Source organism: Ailuropoda melanoleuca, chromosome 15 (genome assembly GCF_002007445.2).
Source record: "Ailuropoda melanoleuca isolate Jingjing chromosome 15, ASM200744v2, whole genome shotgun sequence".
Classification (NCBI taxonomy): domain Eukaryota; kingdom Metazoa; phylum Chordata; class Mammalia; order Carnivora; family Ursidae; genus Ailuropoda; species Ailuropoda melanoleuca.
Genome location: NC_048232.1, coordinates 76701879 through 76724957, shown reverse-complemented (window position 1 = coordinate 76724957; position 23079 = coordinate 76701879). Strand labels below are relative to the sequence as shown.

The window sequence follows — 23079 nt, the reverse complement described above, 5'->3', positions numbered from 1 at the left end:
GTGTCAGGAAGAACAGTGTCCCAGACAGGAGTTTGCACCCATAAGTGCCTAGAGCTAAAAGAATTTTGTGTGGTTCAGAATTGCTGAAGCATAATATGGGGGTGATGAGAAAGAAGTAGGAGCTAGAATACAAAGGGTCTTCTAAGACCAGTCAAGTGTCTTAAGGAGTGAGGTTTGGGATGGGGGCTCTCTGCAGTGTGAGGTGAGTACATAGGTAAGGGAGATGATGCCATAATTTAAGTGGAAGGTGATTTTCTAACCTAGAGTAGAGGTAATGATGATGAGGAAAGTGGGGAATACTTAAAGAGAACTTAGTAGAGCTTGCTGATGGGTTGAAGTTGGGGGAGAGAAGGGTTAAGGAGATATCCCTGGTTCCTGGTATGCGAAACTAGGTGGATATTGGTACCACTCAGTAGGATAATGAATGGTGGAGGAGGACTAGTTTTTTTTTTTTTTTTTTTTTTTTTTTTTTTGAGGTGTGATGGTGAGTCTGGTTTCAGACATGTTGATTTCAGTGTCTCTAAAATACCCAGGAGAGATGTTTAATGAGAATTTTAATCTGGAGCCCAGAGATCTGCCTGCAAATATTTGGGGATCCTGAACATTAAAACATTAATCATAGCCATGGAAGTGGGGTGAAATTATCTCCTAGTGCGAGCGGTCATGATCTCAGGGTCCTGGGATCGAACCTCACGTCGGGCCCCCTGCTCAGTAGAGTCTGCTTCTCCCTCTCTCTGCTCAAGCTCTCTTTCTCTGTCTCATGTGCATAAATCTTAAAAAAAAAATTTTTTTTTAATGAAATATAATTCACATATACATTTTAAAGTGTACTGTTGAGCAGTTTTTAGTATATTGACAAGGTTATGCAAGCATCACCACTATCTAACTCCAAAACGTTTTTATCACCCTGTAAAGATACCCCATTAGCAGTCGCTCATCATTCCCGTCCTTCTAACACCCTCCCTCCCCACCAGCATTCTCAGGTAACCACTAATCTATTTTCTATAGATTCACCTATTCTGGACACTTCATGTAATGGAAACATACAACATGTGGCTTTCTGTGTTTTCTTTTTTTTTTTTCCTAAAGATTTTTATCTATTTATTCGACAGAGATAGAGATAGCCAGCGAGAGAGGGAACACAAGCAGGGGGAGTGGGAGAGGAAGAAGCAGGCCCACAGCGGAGGAGCCCTGATGTGGGGCTCGATCCCATAACGCCGGGATCATGCCCTGAGCCGAAGGCAGACGCTTAACCGCTGTGCCACCCTGGCGCCCCTGCTTTCTGTGTTTTCTTTCCCTTAGCATAATGTGTTCTTGGCTGATCTGTGTTGTAGCACATATCAGTACTTTCCTCTTTAGGGCTGAGTAGTATTCCGTTGTGTGGCTATTACCACATCTTGTTTATCTGCCTTTCAGTTATGAACATGGGGTTGTTTCTTCTGTGGCTGTTAGGAGTAATGCTGCTATGAACAGTTACGTGCAAGTGTTTTATGAATGGTGTTTTTAAGTCTCTTGGATATATATTTGGGAGTGGAATTGCTCTGTGTTTAACTTCTCGAGGAATTACCAGACTGTTTTCTGAAGTGTTGCACCATTTTGAATTCCCAGCATCAGTGTGAGTGAGAGTTCAGTTTCTCCACATCTTCTGAACACTGTCTGTTAGAGCCGCCGTACTGGCTGTCAGGTGGGTGAGAGGTGGCACCTCATTGTGGTTTAGATTTGCATTTCCCTAATGATGATGCTGAACCTCTGCGTGTTCTCATTGGCCATTTGCATATTTTCAGAGGAACCTCTAAGCATTTTTTGCAGTACGAAATCTGAATCTCCTTTGTGTGGAGATTTAGAATGGTTTCCTATTAAGAGCACTGGGGGACAAGTGTAGGGGATCTTTAATCTGATGTTCAAAGAATTTTTCGTCGAGTCGTAGTTGAAGTAAGATATTATTTCTGCTTTGCCAAAATATGAAAACTTGCTGCTATTTTATGTCCTTTAAGGAGAAATGTTTAATGATTGCTTAGGAAAAAAAGACAGTTGGCTGTGGTTCTGTGGTTGATGTACTCCGGCTATTTTGTAGATGAATTTGGAAAGTTAAACATAATCATCTATGGGTAGGGTCATGTATACTGTTCCTTAACAGAAACAGAATTATGGAGAATGACACTCGTGAGCTTGTTAAAGTGAAGTTACAGGAACCATAGAGAGCAGCACCCTTTCTGACAATGCAAAAAGAACATAGGAACAGTAAGAAATTGAGAATTTTAAGCAAACATATCTGCAAAAATAAGATTCTACCTACTGTCCCTAAGAGCGTTTTTTTTGCCAATTATTTTTTTCTTGTCTTAAGAATCTGTCATTGAAACCTAGGTGACCGGTTTGTTTATAGTGAAGCAAAAGCAAACAGTGGTGTAGTTGTCTCTGACTCTGTTGACCTGTATTGTCATCTCTGTTTTGGCTTTGCATGATGGCATTTCAACTCCCGTTTCCTCATATAGTTTGGTAGAATTGGAATCTTGGGACTTTAGATATCATATCTAAAGGTATTATGTATCTACTTTATGTAAGAAACAATGTACTTTATTCTTGAATTAATGTAGTGTTACTTTTTGGTTAGTCTCTTATGGATTGAATAGTAAAATTGTCCTGTGAGATTAAAAAAAAAATCAGATCTTACTGGGGAGAGATGTGTAAGAGTGGGATATGTATCTTAGTGTAAGAAAGTGATTCTTTGATCAGGGTTTTTTGTTTTTTTTTTTAAGATTTTATTTATTTGAGAGAGAGAGAAACAGCATGAGCAGGGGGAGGAGCAGAGGGAGAGGGAGAAGCAGCCTCTCAGCTGAGCTCAGAGCCCCATGTGGGGCTCAATCCTCAGACTCCAGGATCATGACCTGAGCCAAGTGCAGACCCTTAACCAACTGAGCCACCCAGGTGCCCCTGATCAGAGTATTTTTTAGTAGAACTTTGCTTCTTACTGGTTACACTTTAGTAATTAGCATTTAAATAAGAAAGCAGGTGGTACTTTAGGCTGCTTGAACTAACCCTATTTGTGTCTCTCAAATTTCCTATGCACAGGGTGCACTCTCTGTGACCGAGCCTATCCCTCAGACTGCCCTGATCACGGACCAGTGACTTTTGTTCCTGACACTCCAATAGAGAGTAGAGCGAGGCTTTCTCTCCCAAAGCAGCTTGTTCTCCGGCAGTCAGTTGTGGGAGCAGAAGTTGGTAAGAACCTTGGAACCATAAAAGCCTGTCAGTTCTTTTCCTTTGTAGGGTAGAGTTGTAAAAGTGGATACGTATAATTCAGTCGTTATTTGGTTGATTAAGAAGTTAATTTATAGCTTAAGATTTATCCTTCTAGGAACATTTGTCCAGTGATAGCAATAAATCAAGCGGAAACTTTCTTGAGAAAGTTCCCCTTTCTTAGAATCAGAATTGAATAAAGGAAAGAATTATGGCCTGAGTCTGAAAACTTTTATTCTTGGCTGTATCATTCTGTAACAATTATGACAAAACATTCCTTGAAACTTAAGTTTCTTTTATAAAACATGGAAAATTCATCACTGATAACCTTTTGTCACAAAAGATAGTTAGATCAAATATTCATAAATTGTCTAATACTCCTTAGGAAAAAGGAATAAGAAATATAGACTGCCAGAGTTTGGTTACCCATATTTGAATTTCAAATGGTTTCTGAATTACTGTGCCATTTCTTTGAAAATATCAAGGTAGGTTCATTATTTTTTTCGGCTGTAGTTTGGGTATGAGTCCGTTGAAAACGTTAAAATAGTTTAGGTAATATTGAGCAGTGCTTTAAGCACAGATAATTTTGTAGGTTTGATTTATTTTGTAGTAATTGCTTTTTATTTTTATAATTGAGTTATGTTCTCTAGTCTGTTTTAGGTATTAATTTCCAAAATAAAACACGAGGGGACTTGGTTTGGTTCCTTGTGTATTACACTGGGTTTAGGGATTTCTGATACTACTCACCCTCCATGTTTCTTCTGAGCCCCATTTAATCTGCTCGTTACATTTTCCATATTTATAGGATAGAACCCATAAGACTTAGCGACCTCACAGGAGTGCTGGAATATCTGTAGTTCATAGGTTCACTGAAGATAAAATTCTTTACATGAGCTAAGCTACTCTCTCTTGTGTATCCTGTTAGTTGCTTAAATCATTGATTGGGCAGTTGGTATCTTTTCACTGATAGGTGTGTGGACTGGAGAAACCATTCCTGTGCGTACTTGCTTTGGGCCTCTCATTGGCCAACAGAGTCACTCCATGGAAGTAGCAGAATGGACAGACAAGGCAGTCAACCATATCTGGAAGGTCAGTGTTTGTGAAGCTTTTCTGTGGCTTTTGGATGTTTTTACTGTAGTGAGGTAGTTAAAAGTGAGTAAAAGCAAAATTGGCCAAGACTCATATGGTGCCATTCACATGTCAGTCATTTATTTAATATCCCATCCTTTCTGTTCTTTGTAGCCAAATTACAATATTTAGCGAAACACTGGCTATTGAATTTAGAAAAATAAACTGTTCTCAGTCTTCCTTTTATTAGATAATCCAGTGATTCTTCATTTTAATTACTTTAGGCAGCTGAGGACATGGACTTCGTTTATATGATGAAAGTCTTATTTTGTAATCAACTAAAACATTCCTCAAAAAGCTTGGGAAACAGTTCTGGGATTGGAAGCTAAAATCATTTCTCTAGTTTTCTTTATTTTTCTTTTTTTATGATTTTATTTATTTTTGAGAGAGCAAGCGAGCACAAGCATGGGAAGAGGGAGAGGGAGAAGCAGACTCCCCGCTGAGCAGGGAGCCGGATGTGGGGCTCAATCCCAGAACCCTGGGATCATGACCTGAGCAGAAAGCAGATGCTTGACTGACTGAGCCACCCAGGTGCCCTGGATCATTTCTCTAGTTTTCTAATGGGAATCCTGGGAATGCAAGGTTTTGACATAAACAGCTATTCCTTTAACATGTTTATATAGATTCACTTGTGGTCAGTAGATTGGGAATGATGCCTGCAAAATTGAAGTGAGAGGAAAGTGGGTCTTATGATGATTGGAAAGGTAAGGTGCTGCCAGCATTGGGGACATGAATTTTGGTATCCAAAAAGAATACAGAAGAACGCTAGGTCCATTGGAAAAAGAATGAGAAGAGATGGTTCTGTGACCTTGATGTCTGTTTAGTCACTCCTTGTCACCATGTGGTAGGTGATGAAGACAAATAGACTGCTTTTGTTTTGTTTTTTTCCCCCCAGTCAAGCCAAAATGTGAATAATGGAAGAGCAAGATCATTCTATACCTTGAGCACTAACTGTCGGTCTCCAGTGGTCTTCATTACATTGCTGAAAATGGGGGCGAGGGGAAATGACAAACGTGTGAGAAGGCAGCTGTGGAGTTCCACACTGACTAGGAAAGCAGAGGCCGACTGCAGAGTCAGTGAGATTGTTGCTAGCCTGAGTCTGGTAGCACTTTGCATTGCCTGTCAGTTCATTTGCCATGTGTGTTTGCCTTCTGTTGGCAGATGTACCACAATGGTGTCCTAGAATTCTGCATCATTACAACTGATGAAAATGAATGTAATTGGATGATGTTTGTGCGCAAAGCCAGGTAAGAGTAGTTTTGGATGAAGAGATAGTTAAGATTTGGATGTTTTTCAATAGGAAGCTTTGCATAAAATAGGTAAGAGCCAAAAATTCCGGATTATACTGATGTCTAAACATATGTTCAGGCCTAAGGCTTTTTACCTTTTTCACTCCAGTAGTTGTTGACTAATGGTGATTATCAATCAAAACAGAAGTTATCCTTTTTTAAAATAAATAGTTCATTCAACCTACCAGCACAGTAAGGAATAATACAGTCATCATTGAATTTGCAAGTGGGTACCTGCTCCTTATATCTGTATCTGCCATTGGTCAACCCTCAGGCCATTGTTGTAGTTAATTCTTGTTCAGCTATCTATCTGTGTCTTTATCCTGTTGCTTTTTTAAAACTTAAATTTTATTTAATTTTCATACTTCCAGTAATGAACTCTCTAGTGTTTCTGACTGTAAAGGGCAATCAGCTGATGTACAGAAGTAAGAATTCTGTTTCTACGTCCCTCCTAATAGGATAGGGAATTAGAAAAATGACCCAAAGAAAAAAGTTCTCTAAGTTTTGATATCAATAGAATTTTGCTTAGGGATATGATGTGTTTAGTATATATTTCAAAATTAATATGCTTGATCTATTAAATATGATAACTTAGGAACCGGGAAGAGCAGAATTTGGTGGCGTATCCCCATGATGGAAAAATCTATTTCTGCACCTCACAAGATATCCCTCCTGAAAATGAACTGCTTTTTTATTACAGCCGGGATTATGCTCAGCAGATTGGTAAGTTACTATAAGACTTATTTCTTCTGATTCTAGTGTAGTAAAAACGCCAAGGACCAGAAGTAGTTTTGGTAATGATTTACATGTTAGCTGAAGCAAATCACATCCGTATGTATAAAAGCAGGATTTTACCCCTATGTTAGAAGTGTTGAAATCTGTGAGGTTCTTCACAAGCTGAATGTTACTGATCAAGCAGTATTCATATGAAAGGAACTTCTGTGTTAAGATTTTGGTTTGGGGTATTTGAAGTTCCCCAGGCTGCTTTCTTGAGCCAGTACCATTGTAATTTAAGTTCATAAAGAACAGGAAATGTCCTTTAATTGATTTAACCTTCATAGTCTTTTTCTTTGCCCTGTGTCATGATGACAAGCAATGTTTAAGCGTTTGTACTACAAAATTTTTTTTAACAGAAGCTTTTTGCCTAGGAAAGATGTATTATAATCCAGTATTTGTAAATGCTTCCTTTGTGCCCTGCACACTATGTGAGATGCTGGGAATAGAGTATTAAACAAAACATTTTAGTTTTATAGGTAGTGGGCAAGATGGAAATTTTGGTAGAATGGAGAATTGTAAGCAACATTATTAATATCAAGAACGAGTTTTAAAATTTAAGTACAAGGAGACATTGAGTAATTTTTTTTTTGAAGGTGTTCCCGAACACCCAGATGTGCACCTCTGTAACTGTGGCAAGGAGTGCAATTCCTATACAGAGTTCAAAGCTCACCTTACCAGCCACATCCATAACCATCTTCATAGCCAGGGCCACAGCAGCAGCCATGGGCCAAGCCACAGCAAAGAAAGGAAGTGGAAGTGCTCAATGTGCCCCCAGGCTTTTATCTCTCCTTCCAAACTTCATGTCCACTTTATGGGTCACATGGGTATGAAGCCCCACAAGTGTGATTTCTGTAGCAAGGCTTTTAGTGATCCCAGCAACCTGCGGACCCACCTCAAGATACATACAGGTAAGTCGTATTGGACCATCAAAATGGAATTTCACAACATTTAAAAATTGCCATAGTAAATTCAGCTAGCTAGTCTTGTAGGTGGAGTTAAGATGTGAGAGTCCAGCTGACAGCAGCACTTCACTGGGTGATAAATCTTGGTGGGATAATTGCGTTTCCTCAGAGAGTGTTAGCTCCTGTTACTGTGATGTTTCACGTGCCAGGTGCCCCCACCGTGGTTTGAAGGTGACTGGAAAAATGGACTTCATCAGGAAGTTGATGCACGTGTTTGGACTGAAAGTAAAGGGAATTCTGTAGAAACACTCTGAGCCTCGCGTAGAGCTCATTCCTAGTCACTGGCCAGAGCCAGTTTCTTTCCTGTGAATATTGCTCAGTCAGCACTGCCAAACTTTGTTTTTTGAGTTTTCTTTTTTTTTTTTTTTAAAGATTTTTTATTTATTTATGAGATAGAGACAGCCCGGGAGAGAGAGAACACAAGCAGGGGGAGTGGGAGAGGAAGAAGCAGGCTCACAGCAGAGGAGCCTGATGTGGGGCTCAATCCCATAACGCTGGGATCACGCCCTGAGCCGAAGGCAGACACTTAACCGCTGTGCCACCCAGGCGCCCCATGTTTTTTGAGTTTTCATTTACTAAATGCTGTGCAGACCAACCCCTTTCTTTTAGCACGTATTTTTTAAATACATACTACAAAGTAACTGATGATGTCTCGGTTTTCTTGGCTGGGTCATTGGTTCTCCAAATCTTTGAAAGTAAAATTCTTCCTTATCCTTTTGCATTTAAGACTAAGTGGTCATGACGGAGACTATATGGCCCACAAAGCTCCAGATACAGACTAGACTTTACAAAAGGTTGGCCAGTCCCTGACGTAGAGTAATCTTATTGCTGCATTCTTAGAAGGATTTTATTTCACCCCTGGTTTATGAAGTCATGTTTTAAAAAAGATAAAAGTATAAATTTAGGTTGTAAAAGTATGTCTGTCTGTACACAAATGCTACAATTCATGGGATTTTTTAAACATAATTGGGTTAGGTTGGTTGCTAGGATTATAAGTAATTTCAGATTTCATATCATGTGCCAGCTATAAACAGTTAAGAAAATATGTATAGGCATTTAGGTGAGTGGTCCTAGAAGGAGGTCAGATTTACTAGCTTCACTGGCCTTTGTTGCAGAATATAAATTCATGTTCTCTGTCTGGTTCTAGGTAGATAGCCCTCCAGTTACCAGTTCTGTTTCATTCCTGCCTCTGCCACATACCCATACGTGTGTCTATTCATGTCGAGAATGCTAGTGATTGTTCTGTTCACCGTGTGGCAATTTGGGTTAATGTGCAGGTCAGAAGAACTACAGATGTACTTTGTGTGACAAGTCTTTCACCCAGAAGGCTCACCTAGAGTCCCACATGGTTATCCACACGGGCGAGAAGAATCTCAAGTGTGATTACTGTGACAAGTTGTTTATGCGGAGGCAGGACCTCAAGCAGCATGTGCTCATCCACACACAGTGAGTTACCCCACAGCCCACCTTCTTCTCAGGTGGTGAACTTGAGTGCTTGCAAGTGCTGACTCATTGTCTCCTACCTTGGTAGCTGCTCCCTGTGTTCACATAGCCAAGCAGAGGTTGGAAATCTAAGTTTTTGCTTGTACTCTGGAAGAGTTCACTTGTTTACTTTATTTTTCTTATTTTTCACTTCTGTCTGTATTTATTTTCAACACATAATCTCATTTAATTTAATAAATAAAAAATTTTAAGTACCTCCTTGATGCCCGCCCACCATTATGCCAAGTGGTGAAAATACAGAGATGAAAGACATAGACTTTGTCTTTAAAGAGCTCAGAGTCCAGTAAGAGAGGCAGAACAGTAAAGCATTACTAGCTTTGTAATTAGAGTTGTAGTTAGAGTTGTAGTTAGAGTAAGCATCAGATCCTGAGAGGTTGTAGTTAGAGTAAGCATCAGATCCTGAGAGGTTGTGGAAGAGGGTCCCAGACCCAGCCAGGGTGTCCTGAAAAGCTTCCTGGTAGTCTGAGCTAAGTATTAAAGAAGATAAATTAGAATTATTCAGGGAGGCAAAGAAGGGTAAGGGGTGGGAATTATTCTGGACATATTTAGAAACACAGATACAAGAAGGACTGTAGAATGCAAGTGGTTCTTTACAGTTAGAGCATAGTGTGCCTGCGAGAACTATGGAGAGAGAGGTGGCAGTGAAGTCATGAACCTTTTATCCAACTAGGAAAATTAAATTTCTTTCTGGAAATTATGGGGAGCCACTGAAGGATTTTACCTCCCCATGCAGCAGGCACTGTTCTGGGTGTGTGTTTTAATTACAGTAAAAAACACATAACATAAAAGTTACCGTCTGAACCATTTTCAAATTTTATTTACTTGTATTTTAGAGAGGGGAAGGTGGATGGGGGAGGGGCAAAGAGAGACTCTCAAGCAGGCTTCATGCCCAGTGCAGAGCCTGACCCAGGGCTCGATCTCACAACCCTAAGATCATGACCTGAGATGAAATCAGGAGTCAAATGCTTAAACTGATGGAGCCACCCGGGAGCCTCACCATCTTAATCATTTTTAAGTATACTGTTCAATAATGTTAAGTGTATTCAAACTGTTGTGTAAATGTTGAAGGACTTTAAGGAAGAGGATGTCATGGTGAGACGTCCATTTTGTAAAGATTACTCTGGCAGCAGGTCAGGATGATTGAAGGAGAAGGTCAAATATTGGGAGACTCATTAAGAATTTATTGCATGAATCCAAGTGTAATAAATATATGGGTTGTGTTAGTTATGGTAGTGGTAAAGAGAAAAGAATAGATTTAGTGGCCCCCAGCTTTTAGCAAATGTTAGAAAAGGGGGAAAACATTAGAATATATTATGGAGGTACTGTTTAGAAAGTCATGTTCAGTTGGAAACTTGATATTCTTCTTTTTTAAGATTTTTAAAAATGGGGCGCCTGGGTAGCGCAGTCGTTAAGCGTCTGCCTTCAGCTCAGGGCGTGATCCTGGCGTTCCGGGATCGAGTCCCACATCGCTTCTCCGCTGGGAGCCTGCTTCTTTCCTCTCCCACTCCCCTGCTGTGTTCCCTCTCTCGCTGGCTGTCTGTCACATAAATAAATAAAATCTTTAAAAAAAAAAAAGATTTTTAAAAATGTATTTATTTTTTGGAGAGAGAGAGCATAAGCAGGGGGAGTGGCAGAGGGAGAGGGAGAAGCAGACTCCCTGCTGAGCAGGGACCTTGATGTGGGGCTCAATCCCAGGACCCTGAGATCATGACTTGAGCCAAAGGCAGACGCCCAACTGACTGAGCCACCCAGGCGCCCCGAGACTCGGTATTCTTATTGTAAGGTTTAGTTAGGTACTTTGCTTTCATATTAGCTCTTTTGTCTGATTCCTAATCAAATGCAGCCTGAGGGGCACCTGGCTCAGTTGGTTGAGCGTCTAACTCTTGGTTTCGACTCAGGTAATGATCTCACGGGTTGTGGGATCGAGCCCCACGTGGGGCTTTGCACTAGGCAGGGACTCTGCTTCTCTCCTTCTCCCTCTCCCTCTGCCCCTCCCCCTGCTCGTGTATGCCCCACCTTTCTCTCTCTCAAATAAGTAAATAAGTAAATCAATCTTTAAAAAAATGCAACTTGAAACACTAAAACATCCAAGAAGTTTGGATCTACGTTCGTAACTCTCAAAATGACTTTTTAAAACAAAGTCTTCATGAAGTAGCTTCATTATTAGTGTGAACTTTTAAGAAATTAGACACATGAATGATCAAATACTATATAGAATTTTACATCATTAGAGCTGAAAGCAATCTCTGGGATGATTTAGTCCAGCTGCTTATGTTAGCTTGAGCTGCCATAACAAAATACCTTCTTGGAGACTGGAAATGCAAAATCAGGGTGCTAGTATGGTTGGGTTCTCATTAGAGCCTTCTTCCTGGCTTGCAGATAAGCTACCTTCCTGCTGTGTCCCCACATGGGGGAGAGAGCAGACGAGCTCTGGTCTGTCTGCCTTTTCTTCTGACCTTATCCCATCGTGGGGGGTCCAATCCTCATTCCCTCATCTAAATCTAATTACCTCCTGTAGGTTCCACCTCCAAATACCATAACATCGTGGTTTAGGTCTGCAACATATGAATTTATTGGGAGATGGGGCATACCAGCATTCAACCTATAGCACTAATAATAATCACTTGGAAAACGTGAAAAACAATAGGTGCCAGGTTCCTACCTCCAGGGATTCTAATTTAGCTGGTTAGGGGTAGAGCCCTGGCCTTGGTAATTTTTAAAGGCTCCCCAGGCGACTCTGATGTCCAGCCAGTGTCGAGAGCTACGGAGTTCATCCAGATGAAAGGCTTGTTTCCACAGTGTCTCTGGCAGGTGGTACTATAGTTTCTTCTAGAATACCGCACAACTGATTTATTTAGTTTTGAGGACAAGTTTTGCTTGAATCAGCTTATGTCAGCTTCTAATCCATTCACTCTACACCTGCCTCTGGAATGATACTTGTAGGTTTAATATATCTTTAAACTCAGGGCCTTTTGTACTTTGATTGCTGTCGTGTTCCCTTTAAGCCTTCTTTTCATTAGGCTTAATGTCCCTAATTTCTGTAGCTTTCCCTCTTATCAACTGGTTTCAGATTTGGTACCCAGAAGTGAGTGAGCACAGTATTTCAGATATGATCTGTTCTGTGCTTTATAAATAAATTATAATTAATAAATGAAGTTATTTTCTTCCTTCACCTTGACTTTCTCTCCTTTCAAGTGATGCCTAAATTTGCACTTGCTTTTCCTGTAGCCATTTCACAGCATAATGCATTATAAGTTACTCTGAGGTTAGTGGTATAACTGTTTCTCTCCATTGGGTTTGAGAACTGGCTTAATCAGGTATTCACCAATGAAAACAATTCTCAAGTGTGGATCTGGACTCTTTGTCACGATGATGTAACATAATCCTCTTTGTCACACTCCCATGGGATAAAAAATTTTTAGACCATCAAAGCTTTAACCTAGTGTGTAAGTCATTCATAATTAAGCACTACTTACTCAAAATATTTTTTTAAAGATTTATTTATTTTAGAGAAGCAGAGAGAGAGCATCTGTGCACATGGTAGGGAGGGACAGAGGAGGGAGAGAAGAGAGAATCTCAAGCAGAATCCCCATGGAACGTGGAACCTGATGCAGGGCTTGATCCCATGACCGTGAGATCATGAGCTGAGCCATAATCAAGAGTCGGATGCTTTGGGGAGCCTGGGTGGCTCAGTTGGTTAAGTGTCTGCCTCCTGCTTGGGTCGTGATCCCAGGGTTTTGGGATCAAGCCCCATGTCAGGCTCCCTGCTCAGTGGGGAGCCTGCCTCTCCCTCTTCCACTCCCCCTGCTTGTGCTCTCCCACTGTCTTTGTCACTCTCTCTCTTAAATAAATAAATAAAATCTTAAAAAAAAAGTCAGATACTTAACCGACTGAGGCACCCAGGTGCCCCCAGTCAAAATATTTTTGAATGAGACTGTAAATTTCCTGTGGAGATCATTGGTAAAATTTTAGATGTTTGTATTTTTTACCTTTAGACATTTCAAAATGGATATAGTAGTATTGGAATTCATTTTGTTTATCTGCTTAGGAAAAAACCTAGCTACAGCCCTAAAGCCAAATGCAGGAGTCCTCTTCCACAGTATGAGGAGAATATGAGTTATGTGGCAAAGACTGACTTTGCCCTTCCCCTCAGAAAGAGCAACTGGAGAGCAGGAGCAGGGACGTTTACTACCTAGGTCATCTCTTTAGTCCCATGGCTTTTTAGATACCATCTTTATGATTTATATCTTCAGCCTTCTATATCTACCATTCACTCAGCATCTCTGAGTTTTGGATGTCCGCTAAGGCAACTCAAACCTGGCATGTCCAAAACTCAGCTCTTAATATTACCTTCACAAACTTGATTTTCCCCCAGTGTTCACCAGCTCAGTAAATGGTGCCACCATTCATCCCAGTGGCTCAAGCCAAACACCTCAGAGCTATCTTTAACTCAGTCTTCCATTCTTTGTTCAGCTTTATCTAGTCCAGACCGCCGGCATCTTTTGTTTGGATCATCTCAGTAGTCTTCCAGCCAGCCTCTCTGCTCCTGTTCTACCCAGAATGAGTATACAAACACTGTATTCTGTCGTAATAACTGGAGTGATCCATTTAAAACATAAGTCAGACTGTGCTTGTCTCTGCTAATCATTCCCCAGTGGCTTCCCATCATACTTGGGTTAGAAGGTTTTTACTGTAGTGTGGAAGTCCCTTCATGGTGTGGCAGTGGTATGTGGCTGCCTCTCCCACTTCATCTGTATTACTTTTCTCCTCATGTTCTGCTTTAGCCACATTGATGAGACTTCAGCATACTGAAAACTCCAGTCTCAGGACCTTTGCCCTGAACTGCCTGTGCCTAGACATCCCCCACCCTAGACATCTCCCTGTCTTCCTACTTTCATTCAGGTTTTTGTTCAAAAATGTTGTCATCTCAACATGGCCTTCCTTGACTACCTTATCTAAAATAGAACTCCATCACTCTTACCTGGCTTCATTTTTTTTTCATGGTACTTTTTACTGTTTGATATGATGTTTCATATTTTTTGTTTATAGTGTATCTCCTCCATTAGAACCTAAGCTCTGTGAAGGCAGGCGCTTAGTTTTCCACATCCTGTTGCTCCACAGAATCCCTCAGTGCTCTCCTGCTGGGAGAAGGGGGTAGAAATGCTAAAGAGGCCAGACTTCAGAACTTCTCAGTGCACCCTACCACTTCTTCAAGGATTTTAACCTCCTTTTATCTGTTTTGCATATTGAGTCTTTAAGACGTAGGGTTCAGCTGCTCAAAAAAAGAGTTAAAAAATTCCTGGTCTACATGATTTCTTAGGGTTTTTTTTTCAGCTCTAAAATTTCTAAGCCAGGGTTACTCAAACCTTCACACAACTGACATTTTTAGCTGGGTAATTTTTTGTTATATGGGATACCGTTAACCCCATAGTGAGATCCCATTATGTATTGGCCAGTTGGCACAGATGTTCAAATTTGAATCTTCCAATTGTTGAGAATGTGGGGCAACAGGAACTCCCAAGTGGCTGTTGATGGGCATGTATATTAATACTGCCACATTCGAGGGGCACCTGGCTGGCTCAGTTGGTAGAGCATGCAACTCTTGATCTTGGGATTGTAAGTTCAAGTCCCATGTGTAGACATTACTTAAAATTTTAAAAGAAATACCACCATATTGGGAAACAGTTTAACATTATCCAGTAAAGTTGAAGATATGCATATCTTTTGATCTAATTATACTGCCCTGATTATATGCCCTAGAGAAACTCATGCATGTGCAGACCAACATACAAGTATAGAAATATTCATAGTGGTTTTTCCTGTGATGATAAATAATTGAAAGGCACCAACACATCCATAAACAAAAGACAAATCCAGTACCACAGATAAGTTGTGGTATATTTGTAAGTAGTATATACAGCAGTGGAAGGGAACAAACTACTGGAATTTGCAGCTGCATAACATCAAACACGAAGGAGATACATACAGTGTGATCTGTATAGGCAAACTCAGTCTATGCTGTTTAAACTATAATGTTTTATGACTCTTCTATGTGATACATCGCCTATAAAAAAAAGTCTGATTCTAGGGGCACCTGGATGGTTCAGTCAGTTAAGCATCCGACTCTTGATCTCAACTCAGGTCTTGATCTCAGGGTTGTGAGTTCAAGCCCTGGTGTTGGGCTCCATCCTGGGCATGGAGCCTACTTTAAAAAACAACAACAAGAAGTCTGATTCTAGATGGGTAGGGCTCCTCTGACAAAGACCTGAGGTTGTGAAGAAAAAATGTGTGCCTCAGTTGTCATTTGTAACCCCAAATCAAATGTTTTTTTCTTGTGTTCCTCTTAGAGAACGCCAGATCAAGTGTCCCAAGTGTGATAAGCTGTTCTTGAGAACAAATCACTTGAAGAAACATCTCAATTCTCACGAAGGAAAACGGGATTATGTCTGTGAAAAATGTACAAAGGCTTATCTTACCAAATATCATCTCACCCGCCACCTAAAAACCTGCAAAGGTCCCACCTGCAGTTCATCAGCACAAGAGGAGGAGGAAGATGATGACTCAGAGGAAGAAGAACTGGCAGACTCTGTGGGGACAGAAGACTGTCAGATTAACAGTGCTGTGTATTCAGCGGATGAGTCTCTCTCAGCACATAAGTAAAAGCCAACTATTTCGGGTGGAAAATGCAAAAGGGAAAAACAATATACAACCAGTTATCCACTACAATGGTTTTTATATAAAATGGTTTCTGATTTTCTTCCAGCCAGCAGTCGAATGGGGATGGATAAAGCACTTATAGAAGAGTACCCTAATGAAAACACTTTAGAACAGATTGGGAAAAGAGAGCAGGTAAACTATTTTCAAGTGATGTATGGGGAGGAAAGTGTCACCTTTTGAAGTCCGTTCCTTATTTACATGATAAACTAGGTGATGCGTTTATACCTGAGTCAAAGCTGTCCTCCACCCAAACAAATCATTTATTTTAAATTCTTCCGTTGTTGCATTTTCCTCCTGGCCCTGTGATGTGGTAGCACTCTAAACTTGGTCCCTGCCTCACAGTGTTCCCGATTGCTGACTGTGGTTCTGGTGTTGTGTTTTATATAGACTGTTGTGACTTAAGTCATCCCGGAATGGACTGAACAGAGCAGAGTAAGCTTGTTACTTTGACTTCAGCTGACAAGTTTAAAGCACCACCTGCCTTAATCTCTCGTGGCTACTTGGGAGTTTAGGGTAGATCTTGCTTCCCAAAATTTCAGCAGATGCCTAGAGGGCAGATAAAAAAGGACCAGCCTGGCAACAGGCAATGGTGGAGAAAGGAAAAGGAGAAACATCTGGGCCAGTGTCCAAAAAAGCTAGCTTTGATGGAAGCCAGGTTGAGACACCTGCTTATTGTTCCTTAGAGATCTTTGTAGGTTTAGACATGTCTCTCTCTGTCTCTAGTAAAGCCTCTAGACAAAGGGGAGCTGGAGGTGTAATGAATCACATAATGCCTGCTGGATTTTCTCCTGACAAGCACACGTGGACTTAGCTGGCAAAGGGGTACCTTGGACCATGGAAAGAAGGAGGGAATGATCCTTTATATCTGGCTTATCCCACGAAAAAGAACAAGACACCAATAAAATGTCGCCAACTCGGAATGACAAATGATTTCAAACACATTGGTGCATTTGCGAGGTTAGACCTCAGTTGTCTGTGGTGAAGGATCTCATCAGTTAAGCATGGTGGGTGCCAATGGATTTTGAAGGTATAGAAGGCTTGATAGTCACCACATGGGTGTGTTTTCAGGGTCCCAGCTTAGTTAATTCATCCATCCATCTGGTCTTTCACCTGGTCTCACATGTATCTCCTGCTTTCAGTAAGAAGCAGACACATCCTTGAGATGACAGTTGACGGAACATGCCCTGACTCTCAGGTGCAGCCTCGGGGCTGAAGAAGAGTGGATTCTGGTGGGAGGGTTTTGCTGCTATTGTATTTATGGAATGAATGTATTTCATTCAAATCTGTATTCCTCTAGGAAGGATTAAAATAAAAACCTTTTTTAAAATACAGGCTTCTCTCGTAATCGCATTTTGTGGAAAAAGAAGAATGTGTCATTTAGGGGAAAATTAGGTATAGCTTGGTTTTGTTTTCTATGGTTAGAAGTGGTGGAAGTATTTTCTAAGTGGCATAACTTTGGGATAATATTGTAATGTATTTCTGCATAACAGTGGTTCCCATTCTCCTCTCCAGCGCTTGTCCTCCCTAAGGGAGTGCCTTGACTCTGCTGCCTTCTTGGAGAACTTCGGTGGGTGTACCATGGAGGGGTTGGGTGAGGTGGTGGTGGTTAGAGCTGGCTGCTGATACTGGGTCATGAAGCCTCTGTCAGATGGCGCTGGTGGGACTGGGGCAGCTCCAAATAGCCTTTTGCCAAAGGCATCCTGGTGGCAGGCCACCTCTGTTGCCAGGATACTGTTGGTGCTGAACTACCAGCTCCCTCTCTCCATCTCACGAGCCCGCACTGGGTTAAATGCCTTCATTTCCCAGCCTTGGTTGAGATGCCATCCATGATTGTTAGTCTCATAGGAAAACAGGAAGCCTGGGAACCAGTTTGAGCATGTAGCTGTTGCTTATTTACAACTGTCTCTTCATGTTTTATGTCTTAGACTTAAATGGCACATTCTAAGTCATTCCCAGGAAATTAATCAGTTGGTAACTGACCTTTTGCCAAGAGTTTACTCAGCCGTTTGTACCCATTGCAGGTGGCCTTGTCTGCTGCCATTGTTGGGGTCAGTCTGTTGTTGGGTAGATAGTGACACTGAGAGGCAGGACATGAGTTGTGGGCTCCAGAGCCCTGCTCAATGTCTGCATTCTGGGCTTTGCTGTAGGATGGTTTGTATCCTTAGCCAAGTTTTGTGAACTCTTTGTACCTCTGTTAACTGTAGAAAAAGAATAATAAGAGTTCCATTTATAACACTGTTTGATGTTAGGTAATTAATACATTAAAAGGCTACCACAGTGCCCTGTATACAGTAAACAGTATTAGGTAATCATCTTCAGTTTTCAGTTAGCCCAGCATAGATTTCTAGCCTTAAAAAGTCTGTAGGTGACCCAAGAAGCCCCAGGTTTTACTAATACAAGTAGAAGACTCATGATTTGAGTTTTCAAGGCCAAGCCTAGAAGCTAGTTTGCAGTTTTCTTGTAGTTTAGTATATGGTGCTTGGTGTTTCCTTCCTTAAAAGGCGAGTTGTTCATAACCTTGTGTGTGCTGAGCTGAGGTCCTCAGCACATCAAAGGGCGAAGAGCTGACAGGAGTTAGAGTCTCCTTCAGCCTTTTCCACACATTGGCCTATAGCCACACTTCTGAGTAAATGCTCCTTCAACTGGGTCTTGAGGAATGTAAGCATGTTAGAAGCTGTCAGCCTGTCCTCAGGTATGTGAACTTGCAGTATCTGTCACCAAAGCTGCATCGTAGGGTCAGACACTCCGAAATGACCTTTCTTCAGGTATTCAAGTGATTACTGTCTCAGGTTGAATCGTGTTCCCCCAAAATTCATGTATGGAAGTTTTAATCCCTAGTACCTCAGAATGTGAGCATATTTGGAGATGACATCTTCAAAGAAGTGATTGAGTTAAAAATGAGTTCCTTCATCCATATGACCGGTCTAATAAGAGGAAATTTGGACATAGGGTGAAGATCGCTCGCTCATCTGTAAGACGAGGAAAGAAGCCTCAGAGGAAATAACTCCGCTGACACCTTGATCTCAGACCTCTGGTCTCCAGAACTGTGAGAAAACTAACTTCTGTTGGTTAAGTCACTCAGTCTGTGGTACTGTATTGTGACAGTCCTAGCAAGCTCCACACTGGCCAACTGAAGGTGGCGTCTTTCTGAGGAGCAGCTTCCAGAATAGTGACTGTAATTGTAACCGTAGCTTTACAAATTCTCAGGAGCAACGTAAATGGCAGGAACAGTTCATAGTGGTATGTATTGTCACTGGCAGATTTCTGTGCTTCTGAAAGGGATAGAATCACTTCTTAACTATGTTTTTGTTTCTTCATTTTTCTTGCATATACATACTTGAGAGTCATGAAGTGCCCCCAGGCCCGTGTAGTCCTCAGACAAGGAGAAAGCTTTCTTTTCAAAAACCATCTAAGTGCCGGTCCAGTGTAAAGCATTATAAGGGAACAAAAATAAGTGGCCAGGACTCTGCCCCCGTCCTCTGGAAACAAAATCTTGCAGAGACCTGATTGTGCAGCTGGATCACCTAAGGAGCTAAGAAATGCCAGGGGTCCATGTCAGCCCCAGGCCTGCTTATAAGTGTACTGGGCTCCCCAGGCCCAGGTGATCCTGAAGCAGTGTCCACTGGAGCCTTCTGTTGGAGACCATGGAAGATACAGGTGCAGATGTCTATACCTAATGCAAGCCAGACCGTGGTGAGTGTTACAGCTGTAAGTATTATTAAAACCCAGGAGCAAGAGGGAAAAGTCCTAAGAGAAGACTAGTAAAGAAAAGTGGGGAAGACTAGCCTGGATCTAAGTTGTAATATAATAAAGATGGGGCAATGCATTTGAGATCGAGGACTAAAAATTTTAGAACACCTGGTTTACCAAATCAGGTATTTCTGTTTTTTGGTAATTTTTAATTACATTGATACTGTTTACTTGGGGCAGGCATTGTTCTTCTAAATGCTTTATAAATAACATTTAAGCTGCATAGTTGATTGGTGACCTGTGATTATCCCTACTTGACCTGAGAAGAGGCTGAGGTGCAGAGAGTCAAGTGCCACAGAGTTTCCCGGCTAGCAGTCTGTGCCTCACCAGCTAAGCTTTACTGATTCTTCAGTAGTGCCGCAGTTAAATTTGGGATCTCCCCATGGCATATATCCATTACACGTCTTTAAAGGAAATCATAAAATCTAAGCTATTCTGTTAGACAAAGCATATTTATAGACATGAACTAGAGAGCTCATGATGAGTACGCTTTGGTTTTGGTGTTCTCTGCTCTGCCCTTCTGTACTGCTGCACCCTTGCTGAGGCACAGGCTGGAGATGGGCTTTGTTTGGGGACAATTATCAAGGTCAGTTTACAGCCACAGTAAGAGAAGATCACTTAAGGGGAAAGGTAGTGTTGTTGGGAAAGTTGGTCAATCGACAACTTCCAGCCCTTCTTAGCTAACGTGGGCTAGAGCATTTTTGACACATTTACTTGCACCTACAGCCTGGAATGATAGTTTAGTTTAACGTTTGTTTAGTCCTCCTAGAGCATTATGAAAGTAGGTTTTATCTCATTTTATAGATGGTGAAAACGAAGTTCAGAAAAATTAAGATTTTCTACGTTTCATATCAGCGATTTGCTGCCTAGCAGCACTTCTTAAGATATATGTATTTCAGGGTGCCTGGTTGTGGCTCAGTCAGTTAAGTGTCCGCCTCTTGATGTTGGCTCAGGTCATGATCTCAGGTTGGTGAGTTCAAGCCCCATGTTGGGTTCTCTTTCATGTTAATCTGATGATGTGACACCTCATTTCAGGGTGCATCACACTGCTGCCTGTAGTAGTTGTATGTTTGCCCTGGGGTAGTGAAATGCATTTTTATAAACAGAGAACACCTTTGTGGGCCACTGCGCTTAATTGGTTTAGAGAACTGGCACTCAGCTATGAAGGATGAATTATTCACAAGCGTGGGGGATGACATAATACTCTATTATGGAATTTTTCAAGATGCCTGACCTAGATATGCTGCAGCAAAAAGAAAGTGAGCCAGGCTGTTTTGCATCTGAAATTCCAGAAATGCAATTAGTGTTTCAGTGTATACTCTCTTTGGGAAAGGAACATGTCAGACTTTAAGGCTGGTAGGGAGAGAGGTGCATATGTAAAGATAAGCAATGGCTTGTGACTCAGAGATCCAATATCAAGCTTCTAAAAAGGAAAAAAAGAAAAAGGTATGTACAGCATCCCAGTCCCTTCTTACAGGTGTGTGGTTAGGACGAAGGACTACATCAGTGTTTTTAACAGTGTAGATGGAAGAAATCTAAGTGTCCTCCAGAAGGGCAATGTTGAATAAATTATGGTGCATCCATACAAAGCAATGCAATACTGCTATCAAAAAGGATGAGGTAATCCATATGTTCATGTGGAATTACCTCCAAAACATGTGAAGTGAGAAAGCATGTTGTCTGACCTATTATCTACATCTATAGAATACAGTAACCTGAATTGTACAAAGAAGATATTGTAGGTTGTCAGTTCCCTTCTATACTTTCCTGTGCTATAGAGTCTGGGAAGCTACAACGTGCTTCCCAGACTCCTTTAGAGCTAAGATTCCAAAGAAAACCAAAGTTCTCTGATCAGATGCACTTATATGAGATTTTGATTCAGAACTGAATTATGTAGGGAGAGCAGCAAGGTCTGAAGTATCTGTTTATAATGCAGGCTTGGATCTTACCAAGGGTGATGTGATTTTGGAGCTAATGGCTGTGATGATGGAGGTTTTCTGATGTGGCAGGTAGCTTCTTAATCATAAAAACAGCAGCTGTGCCTTGCAATTTCACTTCTGCAGTTATGGGATTGGGAGTCATTCCTAGAATTCAGCCTAGAATCCATTTTAGGCCTTTTCAGTGATAACTATGAGTTTATGATACTGCTTAATAAATTCCTTTTGCGTAAAGTAGATCGAGGAGATTCTGTTGTCTGAAAATATAAATGCTCATCAAGTAATTGGTACAGAAATATTGCAGGAAACATATCCTTAAGGAAATGTGCTCTCAGTTTAGTTATGGGACCTGGCTGGGTTTCAAGGCAGAATGGGACACAGAATTGTAGTTGAACCTGGATTAGAGCTTCACCTTTGATTATTTGCAATGAAATGTACCCTTGTCAATAAATTCAGCTTGATCTACACTATGTTTGTCTACCCCTGGCTTTGCATCCTCAGAGTTGGGTTTTTTTTTTTAAACATATATTCTTCAAGAGCTATGAAATTCTTATAATTCTGTTAATATGTAAGCCTGCCTTTCCAGGGTTTGACTTTGGAATTACAGACAATTTGAGGGTTTGGTTCAGTCAGGGGTCAGAGGCAGTAAGACGTGTAGGAGTGGTAAATGAGAATTAGAATTTTATTGGTGTGGTCATTAGAGGGTATTCAAGAAAGTCACCCATCCTCAGTAGATAGGGGAGGAGGAGCTGCTTCTGTTGACAAGGGAAATCTTTGGGGTTTTGAGTGCTTGGAGTTATTGGAATCCTCTCAAGTATCACCATTCCATCTTTTAGGTTTGTGCTCCCCGCCCCCCAATATAATAATTCCCATGTAAGAAATCTGCAGAAACCGAGTCCAACCTGTGTTGTAAATCAGTAACCTGCAGGATCAGACTCTGCTTCTGGTTTATCACTGTATCAGCCTTATGGCTACAAGAGGGAAGATATTTTTCTGGACAGTCATGGATACTTCCTGGTTCTCTGACCTGGCTTATATGTCTGTTAGGCAGTTGGATAGGAATATGAAGTGTGCCTTACAATTAAGGTTTTCCATTTTTTTCTTGTACCAGTTCTGGTAAGTTATGCTTTTCTAGGAATTTGTCTATTTTGTAAACATGTTCAAATTTAGTTGCTTAAAGTTCTATATTATATCAATGTCTATAGCATCTGTAACGTCCCCTTTTTTGTTTCTCATGTTGATAATGTGTGTGGTTTTTTATGATCAGTACTCCTCATTGGCTTATCAACTTTCTTAGCATCCTAAAGAATCAATTTTTTGCTTTGATCATTTTCTATATTGTATGTTTTTTTCCTATGACATTAAGTTCTACCTTAATTTCTTCTGTGTACATTTTTGGGTTTAAATTGCTGTTCTTTTTCTGAAAACAGCTTCTTGAATAACTGAATTTTTTTCATTTCTAAATTTAAGACTATAAATCATCTTTTTGATACAGTTGTAGTTACATCCTATGAGATTTTAAAGCCTTACGTTCATTATCATTCAGTTAAAAATATTTTTTAATTTCTGCTGTGCTTTCTCCTTTGACCCTTGGATTATTTATAAATGAATTCCTTAATTTCCAGGTTTTCAGAAGTTTCCTGTTTTCTTTTTGAATTGATTTCTAGGTTAATTCCATGATGATCAAATAACATACTTTGAATAATTTCAGTTCTTTAAAATTTGTTGATATTTGCATCATGACCCTGTATCAGGTAAGTTTTGGAAAGTGTTCCATGT

The 23079-nt window shown here is 40.8% G+C and overlaps 1 protein-coding gene across 12 annotated transcripts in view; it reads left to right on the top strand.

Moving 5' to 3' along the window:
• Positions 1 to 23079, top strand: part of PRDM4 (PR/SET domain 4) — a 58339-nt gene that overhangs the window by 10621 nt on the left and 24639 nt on the right. For 4 of the 12 annotated variants that reach the window (XR_004620625.1, XR_004620627.1, XR_004620624.1 and 1 more), the window contains exons 6-15: positions 3070 to 3219; positions 4208 to 4326; positions 5527 to 5612; positions 6250 to 6377; positions 7025 to 7339; positions 8671 to 8839; positions 15244 to 15552; positions 15660 to 15745; positions 18563 to 19306; positions 22968 to 23054. Coding sequence is in view for 4 of the 12 variants with exons in the window: in XM_034643404.1 (XP_034499295.1) it covers positions 3070 to 3219; positions 4208 to 4326; positions 5527 to 5612; positions 6250 to 6377; positions 7025 to 7339; positions 8671 to 8839; positions 15244 to 15552; positions 15660 to 15684 (1301 nt within the window). In the remaining 8 variants the exon portion in view is untranslated. Of the gene's footprint in view, positions 1 to 3069; positions 3220 to 4207; positions 4327 to 5526; positions 5613 to 6249; positions 6378 to 7024; positions 7340 to 8670; positions 8840 to 15243; positions 16943 to 17125; positions 17181 to 18562; positions 19307 to 22967; positions 23055 to 23079 lie in introns of those variants that run through there. The other 8 variants (XR_004620629.1, XR_004620628.1, XM_034643404.1 and 5 more) reach the window with 6 other exon arrangements.